This window comes from Passer domesticus, chromosome 25, assembly GCF_036417665.1.
Source record: "Passer domesticus isolate bPasDom1 chromosome 25, bPasDom1.hap1, whole genome shotgun sequence".
Lineage (NCBI taxonomy): Eukaryota > Metazoa > Chordata > Aves > Passeriformes > Passeridae > Passer > Passer domesticus.
In genome coordinates, this window is record NC_087498.1 from 3105957 (window position 1) to 3125733 (window position 19777).

At 47.4% G+C, this 19777-nt stretch overlaps 1 protein-coding gene across 3 annotated transcripts in view; it reads right to left on the reverse strand.

Moving 5' to 3' along the window:
• SRGAP2 (SLIT-ROBO Rho GTPase activating protein 2) overlaps nt 1-19777 on the reverse strand; it is a 102982-nt gene that overhangs the window by 82676 nt on the left and 529 nt on the right. For 2 of the 3 annotated variants that reach the window (XM_064399350.1, XM_064399348.1), the window contains exons 1-2: nt 19394-19494; nt 16823-17401 (exon numbers count right to left, since the gene is read on the reverse strand). In XM_064399350.1, coding sequence (XP_064255420.1) covers nt 16823-16889 — 67 coding nt within the window. In that variant the 5' untranslated portion in view covers nt 16890-17401; nt 19394-19494. Of the gene's footprint in view, nt 1-16822; nt 17402-19393; nt 19495-19777 lie in introns of those variants that run through there. The other variant, XM_064399349.1, reaches the window with a different exon arrangement.

Genomic DNA, 19777 nt, shown 5'->3' on the forward strand with positions numbered 1-19777 from the left:
TCTTATTGCTCGTTAGGTGCATAACTCACTGATGCCATTAAGCTGTGACTGACATTTGTAAATTCTCATGGTGGTGGACCTTTACTGTGGGAGACATTCCTGTGAAGAGCCAGGACAGATGGATTTGTTATCACCAGTTAAAATCCAACACTTTCACAGGAACATCAGAATAACTTACAGAGGGAAATGAGCAGTGAAAGCTTCAGCTGCTCCGGTCCTATTTTTGTTTTTTAAAAGCCTGAATGGTTAATTTCCCATTAACATGAGAGATCTGGTTTTTCACTCCTATAAAGCCATCAACTCTCCAAACAGAGCGAGTAACCTTATCAAAGCAAGCCACTGCACCTTCCAGTCTGACTCACACTGAGACCATCTGGACAAAACATTCAGACAAGAGCTTTAAAAAAAAAAAACCCAACATCTTGAAACAAATTGCCAGACAGGATTACACAAAATGATCTGTAGAACGTGTTAGAGACAGCCAGAAAAATGTTTAAAAGCAGACAGAGGGGAGGAAACGTGGATCCTTCTGGGATCCACTTATGGCTTATCTTTTCACCTTCCAGCTTTTCCAGCTATAAAATCCCACATTCACTGGGGGGGGTTCCAGGCAGCCTCAATTCCTGCAGGGTCTCCAGAGGAACCAAAGGAGCTCTGAGAGTTTATCCTGTCCCCCTTCAGCCACTTGTGGACCTTCACCAGCTGCTTTTCCCAGTTACACCAGCAATCCCCCAGCACTAACACTGTGCCACTGCTCCCTCCTACCAACCAGAAAGAGAAAAATACCCAGATCTGGATATTCTTGCTCATTTCTACCTCAATTTGCCCTGATAGCAATCAGCAATGGCTCCAGCTATGAAATAACCCCCCAAATCTTGCACTTGATTATGGAGGGTAGTTTTTATCCTTTATCTGCCAGAGCAGACACGCTGATCCAGCCAAGGCACTGCATCCAGCTCAGTGCACATTTGCCTTTCCCATTAACGAGCCCAGAGGTCATTTGCCAAAGGACACACAGATAAAGCAGACGAACTTTCCACTACTCCCCGACAGCTTAATTACTACCCAGAATCTGGAGCAAGCCATGACAACTCTGCATTCATTTCCACATCTCATTTTTATGACACTCCAACATCTGCAGAGGATGCTGTAATTAAAAAGGAATAAAATTATGGTTAAAAAAAAAACACCAACAAAGCCTGGACACAGTCATCTGCCCAAAGAACATGGATTACACAGCAAGTACAGATGCTCTGCAGCACGACAGAGTTGGTGTGCAAGCTTTAAAGTCCTGAATTACACACACTGGAGCAGGACAGAGTTGGTGTGCAAGTTTGGAGTCCTGAATTACACACTCTGCAGCAGCCAGGGGAGACTCCAATGAATTTGAAGGAAAGCCCTTGCATTTCAGAGCACGCTGCTGACATTACACTTGGCTGTGCCACAGTGGGGTTGGAACTGTGCTCTGTGCTGGACTGGGAATTAACGAGATAAGCACCAGGCATCCATCCTTGCATCCAAGTAACCCAGACTGCAAGCCAGAGGGGTAAAACCTCCCTAGAACAGGATGTCCAGCTTTTAATCTCCTGAAGTGTAGCTAAGAAACCACTGCATGGGAAGGAAGTCAAGCCAATCAAGCTGAAGACAGCCTGATCCTCCCCAGTTCCCCACCTCAGCCCAACTTGAAAATCTTCATTTTTAGGCACGGTGACACTGAGCAGCCTTGCAGATGATGGACAGAAGGACTGGGCTCACACAAACAGCTCCACACTTGCAGTTTGCATCAGCCACACCACTCAGAAATGCAAATTATCTTCCTCAAACTCGAGAGGCTGCAGAGGAAGGAGTGGAGGTGCCTGGTGACAGCAGCTGCTTCCCCTGTGGCAGCCACTGGAAGCAGAAGCATGTGGCAGCTTCCTTGCAGAAAGCTCTGCCCTTAAAAATAAAGTTGGAAGAGAAACTGCTTCTCCCACCTGTCCTTTGTAGAGAGGATTTCAGATCTCCTGCTCCAAGAGGAGAGCTCCAACCCAACCTGCGTGATGGACACACTCCCCACACCACCACACACCCTCAGCATTAACTCCTGCTGCAGCATCCACAACCACCTCCACTTCCATTCAATATCAGCTTGTCCTTCCCTTGATTTCACAACACACTCAAAATAGAACAAACAGAAAATTCTTTCCCCGGGAGCTTTCAGTTCCCTCTTTTTCAAAATTGCGTCAGCGACAGACAAGGCCGCTCCTCGTGTGCCACGCTGGGGTCTCCTCTCAGGAGCCATTTCCCTTCAGAACCTCCACTCTCCCCAGGAAAGAAACACAGTGAGAGGTCTCCAGTAGGAGGAGAAGATCCTGAAGGGCTCAGAATTAAAAACATCACAGCACACAATGGCCCCGACGTGCTGCAGCGGCCGCGGCTTTTCATTCCGGCCATTGTCCGCTAAGAATAGCCCAGAGCCCCACGGCCACATTGTGTGCTCCTGTCCACCTCCCTGCCAGAGCTATTTAAAGCCTAAAACAGCTTCTCCTCAGATGTCAGCTCTGGCTGGGAAGTAAGAGCCAAGGCAGTCTTGAGATTGTGGATTTTGAAGCGCTGCCCGCTGGGTGCGGGGTGGAGTTTGTGATTAAAAACAACAGGAGAGGAAAAGTTGCTGAGGGAGAACACCAGGGCAGGTGTGGAGAGCTGCAGAGGACAACAGCACATCCATGAGCCAGCTCCCCCACAGGATCACACAGCATTCAGCTTGGAAAAGACCTCCAGGATCATCGAGCCCAGGCTGTGACCGGTCCCCACTGTGTCACCCAGACCATGAAGTGCCACCTTCCCAACAGGAGCTGGCTGGTGTTACCTCCAGGACACCTCCACTTCCAGCCTGGGTAAGGTTTTACAGGCAATCTCTGATAGATAAAGGCGCAGAGATTCACAGGACAGAGATGCACAGTGAAGTTATCCTCTCACAATAAATATATCCCAGTTAAGCTGCTCCAAGTGTGCCTGCACTGAGCCACAATCCTGTGATTTGCCACTGAATTACTTGGATTTTCCATTGAATTACCTGGCCAGGGGCTGTACAGAGCTCATTCAGGTGCTCCTCTGGCATATTGCTGGGGTTTGAAATAATGAGGGGTCAATTTTCCATTGAATTTCCTGGAATTATTAAAATCCCACTGATCCAGCATCATTCCTACACTGACACAAACAGGTACTGCATGAATCACAAAATCACACAGCAAATTTCACAGAAGCTGAAATCAGCAGCCACTCTGCTTTCTAAGAACAAAACAACACCAGCTAACCTCTGTGACTTGCAAAGAAATCCAAATATATCAAAACCCAGGCACACGCTGGGAATAAATGCCAATGCCCAGGGATGCTGCTCATCTCAGCACGACTCCTTAATTCTTTGTGAATGATACCCCATTGACAAAAATAAAGCCACGGGCTCAGGCTATGCCTATAAAACATTAATTGTTGTGATTTGTAATTGTCACACAAATATCAGCCTTTAAAAAAACCCACAAGCCCCATCAGCACCTCGGTGCTCCTGAGACATCTGCAAATCCAAGGCAGGGTTTCTCCTGCTATCTGCAGCTGTGCAGAGCCCAAAGCTCCTCTCCAGCTCCAGTTTGGGTCCAAAAGGAGCAGGAAAGTGATTCATCCTCCCACTCTGCATGCAGGCTCCCATTTTTCTGCCAGAGCCCACCACCTTTGGCAGCTTGGAGCACTCCAGCACCGAGGCAGGAGTCACTCCCAGCCCTCCCAACAGTGGGAACATTTGGTGACATTTCCACTGCTACCAACAGGGAATGGATTTGAATCAGGACCTATAAAAGATGGAGGTTGAGTCATCCAACTTCTCGTGCACCACACTGGGTTTTGCTTCTTCCCCCTTTTGCTGTATGTGAACAGTGCATTAAAGAAAATGTAATCAAGGAACCTCTTAGCAAGCAAAGGGAAAAAACAGCCTCAAAAATGAACTCACTGATCAATTCTCTTCTACTTGCTGCATTCACTGGACTTCTAACTTCATCTACAACAACCCTGCCAACAGGAGAAAACTGAAAATAACCTCTACCCAAATCAAAATGACAGCAATTAAGCCATTAACAAGCAGCTTGGTGAGTTCAAGCCATGAGCCTGGAGTATTAAATGGCATTTTAAGCCTTTCTAGGAAAGAACCACTGCTTGCTGTTACAACTCTCCAAAGGCTTGATTGGATGGTTACAGAGCTGATGCTCAAAAAAGCTGAATTTGGCTGAGCAAGAGAACTAAAATTAACCCAAAAATAAAATCCCCACACCAGTAAGTTAATAGTAGGTGTAGAAAAACTATTAAGCCACCCAGTATGCAGTATTAGTTTACTTAGAGTAACCACATTATTAACCAATTTGCCATCAGTAATAGAAGCCATCCCCAGTGTCACCACTAGCACAGAATTCCCAGTCTGCAGAAAATGCTGGGATGAGCAGCCTGACCTCACACAGAAAATGAAATCACCACGGAACCAGGCACTCACTGAATTTCAAGTCCAGCCTAATTACTGCCAGGGCAAAGCTGATTTCTCTTTGCTCCTGACACACTTTTCCCCTTCCTCCAAGATTGCTGTGCAGTGTTCTCCTGGTGTGGGATGGCAACAAAAGCCAGGGGAACACCTGAACAAAATCTGGGTTCACAGCCTGTGGGAGCACTGAGACAGGACCAGAGCAGCCTCCTGCCACTTCTCCTGCTGGGCCAAACAGGTCAGAAAGCAGGAGGGAATTCCCAGCACCAGGCACTAAAAAGAAGGAGAACGTTTCTGTTTGCTCTGGCACCAACCCCTCTTCCCCACACACACCCCAAAAATCCATCCCCCAGCAATGAGGGAGCCCACTGCAAGGAAACAGAGTTTGTTCTACACAAAAAGAACACGGAATCAGCCCACAAATAGTTTTCTGTGCTTGCTCTACCCCAAAAAATAGATTTAACATTCCCAAACTTCCTCCTGTTTGCTTCCCAAGGCTCAGTGGGAACAGGGAAGGTTGGTTTCAACACCAAGGGTTCCTCACAGATGTGGGGAAGTGGCAACACAGTCCCAGTACAGGATGTGGCAAAATGAGCATCCTTCACATTCTCACCTGGCCTCTCTTCTTGGCAGCTTGAAAGATTTCAAGATTTTAAAATATAATTTTGCCTGGCAAACCAGTATCTCTGCCAGCACTGAAGTTCACACAAGCCTCCCACTCCTAAAAATAAAACTTAAAGAAAACAGCCATTCTATCTCAATCCCAGTGGAGCAAAAAGAACTTTGGGAGAATCACAAAAAACTACTTAAAAATAGCAAACCTGATTGTTTGTGTTGGGAGATTTCAGGGGAGTGTTTATTTCCTTCTTAATCCCCAAAACAGCGGGAATCAGAGGGAGGAAAAAAGTGAAGGGAGAAAGGAATGAAAGCAAGGGATAACTGCAGACACATTTCAGCTTCCTGACAATCTGATTCCAGACTGTACAAAGTTCTGACTCATGCCTGGAGTTGTTTTGGATTGTTCTTTGCAGCTCAGTTTTATTTGAGGGATGAGCGGCATCCCCCTCTCTCTGTTCCCAGCTGATCCAGGGAGCACCCTTGGCTGGACAGAGACCTCATTCAGCATCACCCTGGGATTTGTCCTTCTGTCCCCTCCAAAAAACCAAAAAGGAACAAAAAAAAAAAAAGAAAAAAATCACAAAGTAAAAGCACTGTGCAGTTATCTCCTCTGTCCAAGTAATTTTCTTGAAAAGAAGAGGCACATCCTGTCCAGCCACGCAGGCTGCACTGCCAGACAAAAAAACAAGATATAAAAAAGCCCAGTGTTCTCTCAGCATGTTTCAAGATGTGTAACTGAATCCCATAAATCTCACCAGAGACCTTGATTTAGGTCATTTGGAGTAATTCACTACCATTTAATCTCCTCACCTACTTTCAGGCTGCGAGGAACACAATGGCTGAGCAAGATGTGCTGAAAGCCCCAATTCAGGGACCCAGGGAACACAGACTCCCAAAAAAAAGATCTGGATCAAGGGCAGGAGGATCCCTGTCCTCAGCCAAGGCAGAGAACAGCTCTGACACCAGCACACCACAAACAAAGGCTGGTTTCAACTGGATGCTCTTTCAATGATCATAAATAATCTTTTCCAAATGAAAATGCATTTAATTTTAAAGGAAAAGAGTAAATTTTTATTGCATGCATGTTATAATACACGTGCAGTTGCGTATTTGATAATAAACCAAATAATATCAAATAGAATAATTCGATTATTTAGTTTAAAGGCAGTTGAGAAATAACATTTATATCATTCAAAATGTGCTACAGGAAGTTTCAGAACCAGAATTCTCTGAAAGACAGCCCTGGCTTTTGGGTTTCTTGGGTTTTTCAGGCATCAAAGATGCAAGAGTTCTCAATGATAATTATTATATATCGTGTATAAACTCCCTCATTTACACTAAGAGGCAAGGGAGACCAAAATCTAAGCAGAGATAAGATGCTGAGTGAAATTTAGAACGTGATGAAGTAATAAAATATAAACTTCAAGAAATCTGTGGTACAGCTGAAGAGCTCTTTAGTGTATTGAAAAGAACATTGTGTTTGGGCTACTTCAAACAAACCCAGATAAATAAATACTTCATTACACATAAAAACACAAAACCAAAAGTGCTTTCCTAGCATCTGAAAAAAAAAAACCCACTCTCTGTAAGAGAAATGAGGATTTGGGCTCTAAAAAAAGTGAATGGTCAAGAGGCTTTGGTGTTACTGCCACAAGCAATGAGACTTCAGGGGGATCTGTGGTTTATTGACAAAATCAGCTTTTAAAGAGGCACAAACAAGAAGCAATGAAAAAAAAGGAGGTGGGAAGGAAAAGGAACCTGTTTTCCTTCTCAGAGCTGGATTTGCTCTCCCTATCGCTGTCAAAGGCCCAAAGTCATTCTGCAAACACAGCACAACCTCCCCACAAGACAGCCCAGGCAGGGCTGGCTGGATGCTGGTGGCTTTCATTTAAAAAAAAATAATAAATAAATACAAATCTACTTACTCTTCCCATCCCCTGCACACACCTTTCCGTGCAGGATCTCAAAGCAGCCTCCACCTTGCAAGGAGAGGCATCGATCTTTTGGTGCTGATAAATGTGTTTAAACAGTCAACAAATAAATAACTTCTTACAGAGAGCCTTCCCCAAGCTGCAGAATCCTTAAATTAAAGGTAACAGCAAATTAGCAGCGCTTTCATCCCAACCATAGCAGCTGGTGGAGCTGCTCTGGGTTTGGGACAGGGTGGGGTGCAATGGGAACTATTTGCATGAAGCCTGATCCTAAAACCACTGCAAACCATGTGAGGGAGCTGGGAGAAAATTATAGCTGCTCCTCCAGCTCCCAGCCAGTGTTTATTGTGGAATTCACAATTCAAGGAACCTCCAGCAGCACAAAAACAACATCAGTTCTCGTCCCTCCATAGGGGATACTGGATACTGTGGAATTTCCCAAACACCCATATGGGTTTGTCTTGTTCCTCCCCAAAATTCTGATGGGAGCCTTGAGTCTGGGTCCAGTTCTGAGCCCCTCACTTCAGCAAGGACAAGAAAATCAAGGAGTCAGGAGCAGCCAGGCAGCAAATGGATAAATCACAGCAAGAACGCCCAACTGTTCCAGGGTGTTTACCAGAAAATAGCTTGGAGTTCCAGAACAAAATAAAACAGAAAGCCCCAACAAAACCAAACCAAAATATTTCCTTTGCTGCCAAAAGCTGTCACTGCTTTCAAGGCATAAAAGAAAGCTCTACCTGCAGGGATTTTCCAGAGGGGGCAGTGCCAGAATTTTTTCCCAATTTAAATCTGAAACTAAACCACCACCTGAATTTCCATGGACAGGTTTGGTGGGGAGTGTTTTTAGCCAAGATTTTCAGGGACAAAGTGTGAAAAGTGGAAATTAATGGATGCAAGGAGCCCTTCCCAGCTATATTCTATGAAGTTCACTGTGATGGAGAAAATAATCTGACATAAAGTCTAAATTAAGATTAATTCCTTAAGTATGAAGACAATGGTCATAAATGTGTTTGGCATTAGGCAGCTGGCCTAAATAAAAGGACTTCTTTTACATTTATGTGTAAATTAATTTATCATTACTGTCAGAAATTAATCATATCATAGAAGGTAACACCAGCATATGGACTGATAAAAGTTCAAACCAACCTCAGAGCAAACACAAACAATCTGGATGGCATAAGGAGGGGGAAAAGGCAATTTAGCAACCAGCGCTGAGCCTTCACACACACAGGAAATAAAATCAACACTTGAGGGGTCCAAAAGTCTGCTCCGAGGGGTGCTCAGCCCAAGTTGTGAGTTTATCCAACAACCCTGGTCAGCAGAGCTGAAATCTTTGCCAACACAAGCTCCCTGCTAAGGAACCTCACACATTTAGCACAGACAAAATTTTGCCTTGCAAATAACCAGAACCCAAGAATGTCAGAGCTCTGATGAACCTGGCAGAGCTCAGACTGTTTCAGCCTCTCCCAGCCTGTCCATCCTCCCTTCTTCCTTTTTTTTATTTTTTCATTTCTACAGCACAACTTACAAGCACCAAAAAAAGAAAAGGAAAAAAAAAAAAAAAAGAAACAGAACAAGGAGTATCCAGAGTTTTTAGACATTCAGCTCCAGGGGGAAAACACAAGAGCACAATTTCATTCATAGCAAGTTGAGTTTCCATCCAAACATCATCAGTGTATCCTGTGACCTTTGTAGTGCTGCATTTCTCCCTCCTTTCCCCCTCCCTTTTCCAGCTGCACACTTTAAAATCCTTTACAGGCACAGCCTTTTGTTCCTTTTTCAGCATCTCTCTGCAGCTCTGGGTTCCTCCCCGAGGAGCTGGGACACCCAGCCCTCCCTGCAGCACAAACACTGGGGGTTACTGGTGTTTTTGAAAGGGGTAACTGGGATGAAGCCTCTTCCTCCTTCACCAGATGGAGAGAAGACAGAAAAGTTAGGAAGGGTTCCATTCATGAAAGAGACCAAAGCAAAGCCAGGCTCCTTTCCAAAACCACTTCACAGGGGTGTTCATTTATTAAATTTCTGAGTGGCTGCTTATCAAACACTGGGGAAAAACCTCCATGGGCCTGCTCAGGGATCTGCACCTCCACACTCTGCTTTGTCACTGTCATTCATTCATTCATCCCCTGCACAGACTAAGGAAAATTCAGACTTTTTTCCTCCTCACAGCAACAATGGCTGCTTTTTATTAATGATATTCTTATTAGTGCTTTTCTGTCCTCAGATTTTGATGCATTTCAAACACACCCCTGATAATTTGCTTTATAGGTCACAGATCTGAATTTACATTTGCCCATAACCAAAATAATACATAGATAAATTAATAGATAAATAGGGAGCTAAGTAGGACTTTGACAGTGGATTTGCCCAATGCTCCAGCCAGGAAAGCAGCCCTGCCAGAGGGAAGGGATGTCAGCATCTTGGCACATCCAAACAATTCCCTGATTCTGCTTCACAGGCACTTGATCCAGCTCTGGCTTCCCTGGAAGGTGGGAGAGCATCAGCTTTGCAGCAAGCTTCATTTCCACTCGGGGATGGATATTCACAGTGCCACCATGGCCTCGGGAGGAGCTCGCTCCTCACAGCTGTCATTTCCCAGGAAAACACTTGAGACAGCCTCCTGCAGCCCTTCCCAGAGGAACTGGGGTGGAAGAAGGAGAATTGTCACAGCCCAGCAGCCACCAGCTGGCCGTGGTGCCACAGCCCTGCCCACACTGAGGAATTACACCTGGATGAGTGGAAGTTTCTTATATACATAATCCTGTCCCAAAAAATTCCCCATATTTTACCACAAACAGTGCTAATGAAATATATGACTATCCCCTATTTTTATTTTTTTCCTAGAAGCAGCAGAATCACATAAAATGTGTTTTAGAACCACACTCAGAGCTGCCCTGCTCCAGTGTGAACCTGCACAAAGAAAAGGATGGTGTGGAATTCCCCAATTTTCCCACCTAAATTCACAAACTTAGAGCATGCCCTGCAGTGGGACTGGACTGCTGGCCCAAGACACACTCAGGGACTCTTTCCCAGGCAACAACTGTCGTTATTTTAAGTAGATTCAATTTGCAAGCACTCCCCATCTATAAATTGCATCGTTCCATGGTTTCCTCCCTGCAGGAAAACCATCATCCAATGACAGCGGTACAAAAACAACCCAAAAATCTTTCCTTACTTGCAAGAAGCCAAGAAGCTCTTCCTGGAAAGTCCTGTGATTTAAGAAAAAAAAATAAAAATAAAAACAACAAAGCCAACGTCAGATGTAGCAGGACCAACCAACTCGCCCTGCTGCAGCAGTTGAGGGCTGGAGATTGAAATCCACGCTGGGTTTGAGTTAATCTGGTTATTTGGCTCCTTCTCAAGAGTCAAAAAGGAGGAGCTGCTCATGTGGCACAGGACAAGGCAGCTCCCCTGGCCTAATTCAGCCCATTTCACACAAATCAATGTGAAGCATTGCTGGAAACCCTTCAAGACCTAAGAATTTCTGCAGCACATTTAGCAACACCTTCAGAGAAGCTGTGATTAACTCTAAACTCAAAAGCAAAACAACTGGGTCGGAAGATTTCCAGTTTAACAACAGCAAATAGTTACTTTGATGGTAAAAAATTACAATGTTTTAAATGGTTCCAATCCATTTACAGCATCTTCTTGGAAAAACAGCAGTTGAGCTTCCTCACATTACATCCATATGGTTTCTGACTTCAAACACACCAAGAGTTTCAATGACCATTATCCAGGGATTTCACAGAAAGAAGGCCCTGTTTTGTCTACTGGAGTGCTGCAATTTGGGAAGAAAAGGGGAGAGAGAAAGTAAAAATGGAGACTGGTCTCTACTGATGGAATTCCTGCAAGGTCAAGACCCTTTCTCCCATTTTCTTCCACACTTTTATTCCACAATAAATCCCATAACTGCATTTTTCTCCATCGCCTACAAAGCACTGACAGCATTCCAAGAGCAGGACACCCGTGATGTTGCAGGAATTCTCAGAGAGAAACCATGAAATCTGTGAAAGTCATACCAAAAAATGAACTAAATAAAGTTGTGAGTAATGAATATCAACTGTGCATGGCACAGCAAAAGCCATTCAAGGGAACATGTGTTTGAACATACTTTCCATCTCAACAAAGGTTCAGATTTTTCACTCTTCATAGCGACAGCTGAAAAAAAAGTTGTCCAGGCAAAGAGATTCTTCCAAGTAAATCCCCAAAATGGCCAAAAAAAAAAAATAGTAAGGATTTAAAAAAAGAATAAAAGAGGAGTCGAGCCTTTTAACTGACAGGAAAAGGGAAAGAGACTAATTTGTAACCTCACCACGAAAGGAAATCATTTAGAGCTGAGGAAAAATGTCCTGTCCCTTAGCTGGGAGTCAGGGAAAACTGGCTATTACCAGTAAACTTTTTATAGAATCCTACTGGAGTTACACTGGCAATTCCCTCTGCTTTCGGAGGGAACTGCAGCACTTAAGAGGACGGAGTGGTTTGGTCAGCTTTGCTCTCCAGCCTTCCAACACCTGATGAAACTGCAAAAAAAAAAGGGATTTTGGAGCTGGAGAGGAAAGAAGGCAGACTCTGCATTCCTTCACCTCTTTCCATCCTCATTAATAATCCATTAGCAGGAGTTGGACACAAAAACACAAACTATTGCTGGAAGATCAAGGCAGTCTCCCAACGCCCCCTTCCCCCTTTTCTGGCACCAAGGCTGCTTGGCTGGCCCAATCCAGCCCCAAAACCCAAGGGATTATTTGCACTATCAGGAACTGCAGAAAACCAGATGATTCCACAGCAATTCCAGAGTTTGGAGCAAGTCATTGTTGCAAACAAATGGAATCACTTACAGGCACGGAGCCCTGATTAACTGCAAAAACCCCTTAAAAGGTAGTTTTACATTTTAAATGGGAACGTTAATCCAACGCATGCAGAGTTAAAATATCAGAATTCGGGATTGTTGCACTCAACCACGCCGGGGTGAGTGGTTGAAAAGTCTCTTTATAGGGTGTATTAAAAACTCTGGGAATCCCACCCAAGGACCAGTCACAGTGGGCAGTGACCAACCTGGTGACCTGCACACAAAAGAGAAATCAACATTTATGTGTAACATCAGCACCACTGAAAAATCCCAAAGTGCACGTGTTCAGCAGTAAAATAAATGACGGTGATCTCAGCTCATTGATCTAAAAATCTGAAGGCTATTCTGTAAAAAAAAACCTGCAACCATTGAGAGAAATGCCAATTTTTGGTTCAATTCATAACCAAAAGCATCACACTTCCCTTCCAGCCCCCACACTACAGCTGCTGACCCCATCACAGCCACTTTTGCAATCTTTCACACCCAGAAGGGCTGGACCAGTTGGGAGAGCTCACCAGGATTAAAAACTGCCGAGCATCCCTCAGGAAGATGGACCATACAAAATGAGATTTCCACACAGCATTTAAGGCAAAAAATCACAATCAGATCAGACACACTCTAAGACACACTCACAGAAAGGAAAAAGGGACTTATCCAAAATTCATCAGCCATTTTGGGGAGGTTTAAGGGAAAGTTTGAGACATTTCAGTAGCCTGAGTGTGATGGCAGCTGGGAGGTTGCCTGAACCTTATTTTCTGATTTCTTATCAGGATTTCTTATCAGGAATCTTCCCTTAGCAAAGACAAACTCAGCTCAGCAACCACGCAGCCACCTCTGGGCTCTGCTTGCTCCTGCTGTAAATTACCTCATCCATTTGTCATATTTTTAGCACTTTTTGGGCTGGGCTGCAAGATCTGCAAGAGATGCATTTTAACCTTTGCTAGCAACCACTCAAGGACAGAAGTGGTTTATGAGCCCTCGCTGTGTAAAAAAATGTCAGTATTAAATTTCTGCAGCTCAAACGATGGAGCTATTTACTGAAGCTTTATACAAACTAATTAAATATAAGGCTCTCGTGGGACACGAGGAGAAAGAAAAGGAGAATTAAGAGATAAATCACTGGCTTTTCTTTCCTCAGCAAGTGTACACTCCAATTTAATATATTAAACCAAAAAACACCCTGACAGTGCTCGCTCGGGCACACAGAGGCAGCATCCCAGCCTCACATGGAACACACTGCACAGCATAAATTAATTATCTCTGCCTCACCACAACTTGCACAAAGGAATTGGGAGAGACAATCCAGACAAGGGGATGAGCTTGAGATATCAAAGGCTCCATATGGAGTGAGGGAATCTCACTCTGCAGCTTCACAGGGCTCCCAGGCTTTGTGAGCACATGGCACGGGGAGGTATCAAAGCAGCTCTTCCCTCCCCTGCCGGCCCTGGGTCATCCTGGCAGGAGAATTCTGACTGCTTGACATGGATTCCTGCTGGAGTTTCCTCAAAAAAGGCACTCCAAGGAGTCCCTGTCCAAGAGCAGAGAGGACAAACCATGGAACCAACGGAGGAAGGCTGGAGGTCAGTGCAGGTGTTGGGGAAAATCAGCGTGTCTGTGGGTTAATTCCCCTCTGCAGAGTGGGTTTGGAGCTGAACCTCCAGATGCTGGACCCCATGGGGTCACTGGGCAATCCTGCACGTCCTCTGGTGGTCAGTCAGAGGTCAGACCAAGAACTCAAGGCTGTGTCCAGCCTGGTTCCAGCCACCTCCACAGATGCACAGCCGGAGTGGACAGGTCACCAGGAAGGAGCTCCTCGTCCCCTCAACGCCCCTGATCGCTGCACGGTAACTTTGGTTAAAAACATCTTCACTTCAGAAATCGATTTCATTCAAATGTTTACCTCCCCACACGCACAAACCACGGGAAGAGCCAGCTCCAACCCAAAAGAGGCAGAGAAATGGGGAGACAACAAATACCTACAGCTCATGGTTACAGCAGAACAGAGAGTGTCACTCATCCACACCCCATCCCTGGACGTGCCCAAGGCCAGGTTGGACACTTGGAGCAGCCTGGGGTGGTGGAAGGTGTCCCTGCCCATGAGATGAGCTTTAAGATCCTTCCCAACCCAAACCACTCCATGATCCTTTGCCCTGCTGCCCCTTTTTCAGTAAAAACCACCGAGCTCGTTCAGCAACAGAAAATCAAAAATTTTGCCTCGTGATGATCTATTAATCAAGCCATTCTTTAAATGGTTTCTGATTAACCACTTAAGGCTATTAAATTTTTAAACAAAGCTCCATCATTCCATTAGCAATCATTTAAAGTGCTTAAGGAGGTGTTTGTGGATTAAGGGTTTTAAAGGAAGCCTCTAAACACGGCTCCCAGTGCAGAGCAAAGCACAAAAAACGCCGTAAGTTTCTAAATGCCAGCAAAAAATACCCGAGTTTTCTCATCAGAGGAGCAGATGCCACCTCACAATTCGTGTGGCACGCCAACACGTGATTCATCTCACCCCCACAGCCCCTGCTCCCCTTCCCAGCTCAGGGAAAGCATTTCAGAGTTAACATTTCCATGCTGTTCCCACAACTGAGGGAGCAGGACACCAGAATCATTCTGTAAGAACCTTGGTGAGGAGGCAGCACCACCGCACCTGCGGGTTCCAATGGATCCAGCACCATCTCATCCTGCCACTGGGATGGAGGGAGCTGCACGTGCCTGGAATTGGAGCTGAGAGATTCCCTAAGGAACCACAGCAGTGCCCAGCTCAGCACTGAGCTATCTGTGGGATTGTCATTTTGGGGAGTGATGTAAAGCACAAAACAAGCAAAGGTTTGTGGTGTTTTAAGAGGAGCAAAGTCTCCCTCCAAAGCTGGCACCTAAAGGCAGGGAGACAAGGATCCCCATTGCCAAAGCAGCTCCTGAAACCAGTGCTGGGCGGAAAAGGGAAAGGAAAAGCCCTAAAATAAACCAGGGGATGTAGGACAGGGTTGCTACAGGACTGTCCTGTGCATTTCTGAGCTGTCTGGTCCCTCCACACCTCCCTCCAAGGAGGGGCAGGAGATGGATCAGCACCTCCTTCCCAGAGCCAAACTGGGAGAGGACACCGAGGTGAAGGCATCCCTGCCCTCACCCCAATTCAGGAAGGAAACCCCCTTCTCCCAGCTCCTCCCGACCCCTTCACACGCTTCCGGCCTCCTTAACCTCCTGCATCTCCGACAGCAATGCTTTACAAGGCCAAAAAGCAAAAAACAAATAAAAATCCATGCGCCACTCCTGCAATCCACTTTTGGGAGCGCACTTCCAGGTCAATCGACAGCCCCAGCAATGAGCTGAGCTCTGGCAGCAGCAAGGAAGGCTCCTTCCCATTTTCCTGGTCTCTTGTCTGAAAAGGAAGGGAAGGATTTCTAATTCATGCAAGAGCTGAGAGGTGAGAGGATGTGCTTTGCTAATTCTAAAGCCTCCTTTCCGTGTTATTCCCAAATATTGTGACTGCAAGCTCGCATCTATCACGCACATTTTGATGGGGTAAATAATGAAAGAGCCTCCAAGCCTCTAATTTGATGCTGATTGCAATTCCCAGTTCCAAAGACAGCAAGAAAACAGGAATAGAAACTAAACCAGTAAAAGAGAAACACGCCCTTCTCCATTTCTAACTTTAAGAACCTCAATATTAAAGGGAAAAAAAAAATCAAAATAAACTCTCAACACAGCTTCATATTTGCTCAAATAAGCATTTTTCAACGTAAGTACCCAAAGTGCTTTTAGGTGCAGGGCACTGGGGTCAGGGTAGGACGTGTCTTGTAGGACAACATGTTTTAATGATTTGCAGCCAACAAGCAGACCCTCCTCCCCAGCAGGAAAAATAACTGAGCACCTAATTGCAAAACAATATCTTAATTGTCAATTTGAATCTAGGTTTCCTACTCAGATTTAAATCTGGCTGCTTTTTTTTTTTTTTTTTTCAAATTGCATTGATTTAACTCAATCAGCCCTGCCCGAAGGCCATCTTTCCTGCATGCTCTGAGCATACCAAGCAAGTTTCAACCAATTAGATAAATCACTGAATCTCACAACTTCCTAGCAGCGACGTATCAAGCCATGCACAAGCCCTAATTATTCTTTTAAATACGTCTTATCCCGAAAACTTCACAAAAATAAGCAGCTCAGGGGGGAATTTCACCTTTTTATTTTTTTTTTAAACCTAGGGCACATGATGGCCAGCTGAATTCTGCAGGAGACCTGCATGGTCGTTGCAAAGCCCACTGTTTAAATGTGTTTATTATTCCCCGTGCTGATGGGAATAACGCTGCTGCATAAGTTTTATTCATTTATTCATTTTTCTCTGTGTGTGTGTGTGTGTACACCCACACCCACACTGCAGCCTCGAGGTGTTACACTCCAGCACGGCAAGGAAAAGCAGAGAATTATGATGGACTCACCCCCAGGAAAATCCTGAATAATGGAAGTTTCTAGCACAAACAGCTTCCCAGGGACCCCCGAGCACAGTCCCCCACCAGCAGCAGTGGAAATATGCTCCTGTGACACTGCACAGATTGTTCAAAGATTCCCATGACAGGCAGAGGATTAAAAAGCAATTCCCTGCCTCTCATATTTCACATGCAAAGCCGTCTCTGGGAAAGGCAGGCAGGAAAAGATGGATCTCCCCGAACTCAAAAATGTGGGTATTCCATTAAAAAAACCCCTCGCTGTGGTACCTTAAAAACGGCAGCACCAAAGCTGGAACTACCCCGTGGGGACACACACAGCACCGCAAACCCGACCCAGCTTTGCATTCCCAAAAAAACCCTGCAAATTCCAGGCAATCTGCAAATGATTTCCCTCTTCCCCACCCAAACATCCACTGCAAACTCCTACAATCGCCAGGCAGGCTTGCAGTGAAGGCATGGAAATAAAACCGTTCCCTACCTTTAACTTGAGTGTCATATTCAGCTATGATCTCCTTATCCTTTTTGAATTTTGCTGGCGACGTCATGTTTTCTTTTCCAAAAAGCTGAATAACCTCGAAAGAGATCCACCAGAACACGAGACAGAAAGGGAATTTTCGCTCCTCTCAGCACGATGCCTTGGCTTTCTGCTCGTCCTTCCCTCCCCCCCCCGCAAAAAGGGAAAAAAAATCAAAAAATCAGTCCATGGAGAGAGGGTGTGAGAGGGAGCACAGCAGCAGGAAAATGCAGATGTTGAGATCAGCGGATGGAAGAGGCAGCAGTTTTGTCTCCCTGCACCAAATCCTTGAGCAGCAGCATCAGCCTGGCGAGATCCTGCAGCCCCAAAGGCTCTTCCTGATCCTCAATAGCACAGCCAGGGAGTGGAAGTCCTTCCGCACATGTTTTGTGTGGGTTTGGTTTGCCCTTTTTTTTATTTTTTTTTTCTCTCTTCTCCTCTTTTTTTTTTTATTTATTTCTTTTAATGGGCTCGGAGATTATGCAAATCAAATCCCAAACGAGAGCAGCAGCAGCAGAGGAGAAGCAGCTTTGGTTTGCTTGCCTGCAAATACAAAAAAATAACAATAATATATATATATATTTAGAAAATTACTGCTCGCAGCCCAAATCTGTGACGGGAAGCAAAGCTGCCCTGACACCCTGACATTGCAAATCGTCCTTTGAGCAGAGCAGTGTGAGGCTGGAGCTGCAGCCGGGCAGGTGACCAGGGAACACGCCTACAGCGGGGACAGGGATGGCTGGGGCACAGCGGCTCCTTGGGGACATCCCGGGGACAATGTGGGGTGCAGCTCCCGGGAACCGGGGGGGAGCTGGGGAGCGACTCCCGGGGTGATTTGGGTTGCGGCTCCTGGGGGAATAGGGGATGGTTTGGGGAGCAGGGATCCTTTGGGATGCGGCTCCGGTGGGAGCCGGGGTTGATGTGGGGTGCAGGTCCCGGGGGAGAATTTGGGGCTTATTTGGGGTGCAGGTCCCTGGAAAGAATTTCGGGTTGATTTGGGGTGCAGGTCCCAGGAGAGAATTTGGGGTTGATTTGGGGTTCAGGTCCCTGGAAAGAATTTGGGGGTGATTTGGGGTGCAGGTCCCAGGGCAAAACTTGGGGTTTGGGTCCTGGGGGAGAATTTGGGGTTGATCTGGGGTGCAAATCCCGGGAGAGAATTTGGGGTTGATTTGGGGTGCAAATCCCGGGACAGAATCTGGGGTTGATTTGGGGTTCAGCTCCCAGGAGAGAATGTGGGGTTGATTTGGGGTGCATGTCCCAGGGCAAAATTTAGGGTTCAGGTCCTGGGGGAGAATTTGGGGCTCATTTGGGGTGCAGGTCCCGGGAGAGAATTTGGGGTTGATTTGGGGTGCAGATCCCGGGACAGAATTTGGGGTTGATTTGAGGTGCAGGTCCCGAGGAAGAATTTGGGGTTGATCTGGGGTGCAGATCCCAGGAGAGAATTTGGGGTTGATTTGGGGTGCAGGTCGCAGGGCAAAATTTGGGGTTCAGATCCTGGGGAGAATTTGGGGTTGATCTAGGATGCAGACCCTGGGAAAGAATTTGGGGTTGATCTGGGGTGCAGGTCCCAGGAGAGAATTTGGGGCTCAGGTCCGGGGGGAGAAGTTGGGGTTAAAGTGGGGTTCAGATCCCGGTAGAGAATTTGGGGTGCAGGTCCCAGGAAAGAATTTGGGGAGCAGCTCCCGGGGGAATGGGGCTCATTTGGGATGCGGCTCCGGCGGGAGCTGGGGTTCATTTGGGGTGCAGGTCCCAGGAGAGAATTTGGGGTTGATTTGGGGTGCAGGTCCCAGGGCAAAATTTGGGGTTCAGGTCCTGGGGGAGAATTTGGGGTTGATTTGGGGTGCAGGTCCCAGGAGAGAATTTGGGGCTCAGGTCCGGGGGGAGAAGTTGGGGTTAAAGTGGGGTGCACATCCCAGGAGAGAATTTGGGGTTGATTTGGGGTTCAGGTCCCGGGGGGAATTTGGGGAGCGGCTCCCGGGGCTGTTCGGGGAGCGGCTCCCGGGGCCGTGGGGGTCCCTGGGGTGGCTCCCCGGCCCCGCAGCATCCCCGCTGACCGCGGGCTCGGCCCCGCAGCCCCGGGCGCGCCCCCGCCGGGCGGCTCCGCCCGCAGCTTCTCCCTTTTCGGCTTTTTTTTTTTTTTTTTTTTTCTGGGGGGTGATTTAGGGTTTCTTCCAGCGCCCGCTGCGCTGGGCAGGGCGGGACACAACTTTTCCCCCGTATTTCTTTTCGATTTGGATTTCTCTCCCCATTTTTTTGGGGAGGGGGAGAGCGCGCTGCCGCAGCCCCCGCGGGAGATGCGCGTACGGGAGGAAGAAATAAATAAACACGGCACCCGCCGGATCCGCATCCCGCCCGGGAAGAACAATGCGGGCGGCGGGGAGAGGAAGCGTGGGGGGGTCCCGAGGGGGGGCCGGGGCTGGGGGGACGCGGCGCGGGGCGCTGGGGAGGCGGCGGGGCGGGCGGCGGAGGGCAGCCCGCGGCCCGCCGGGGGTGGCACGGGAGGGCCGGGGGTCGGGCGGCCGGCGGGGCCGTTACCTGGGCGCTGCGGAGCCGCCTCCCGCAGCCGGGCGTCCTCCGGCCGCTGGCGCCCGCCGCCCGGTCCCCCGAACCGGCCCGCCGCCGCCCCGCCCCGCCCAGCGCCTCGGCCAATGGGCGCGGAGCGCTGGCTGTGAGCGACGGGCGGCACAACCAATCAGAGTTTGCCGTCCCCAAGATGAGCCCGCCCCCTCTTCCCGCCTCTTGGCGCCCGTGGCACCGCCCCGCCGGCGGAGCGCGGCGCAGAGGAGGGACGAGAGTGTGAGTGACAGCATATTTGACCAATAGAATCTAGGCACGGCGCGCCTTTCCACCAATAGCCAGGAGGGAGGGGTGGTGCCGCCGGATTTTTCAATGAGGGTGGGCGTGGCCTGCGGCGCCCAA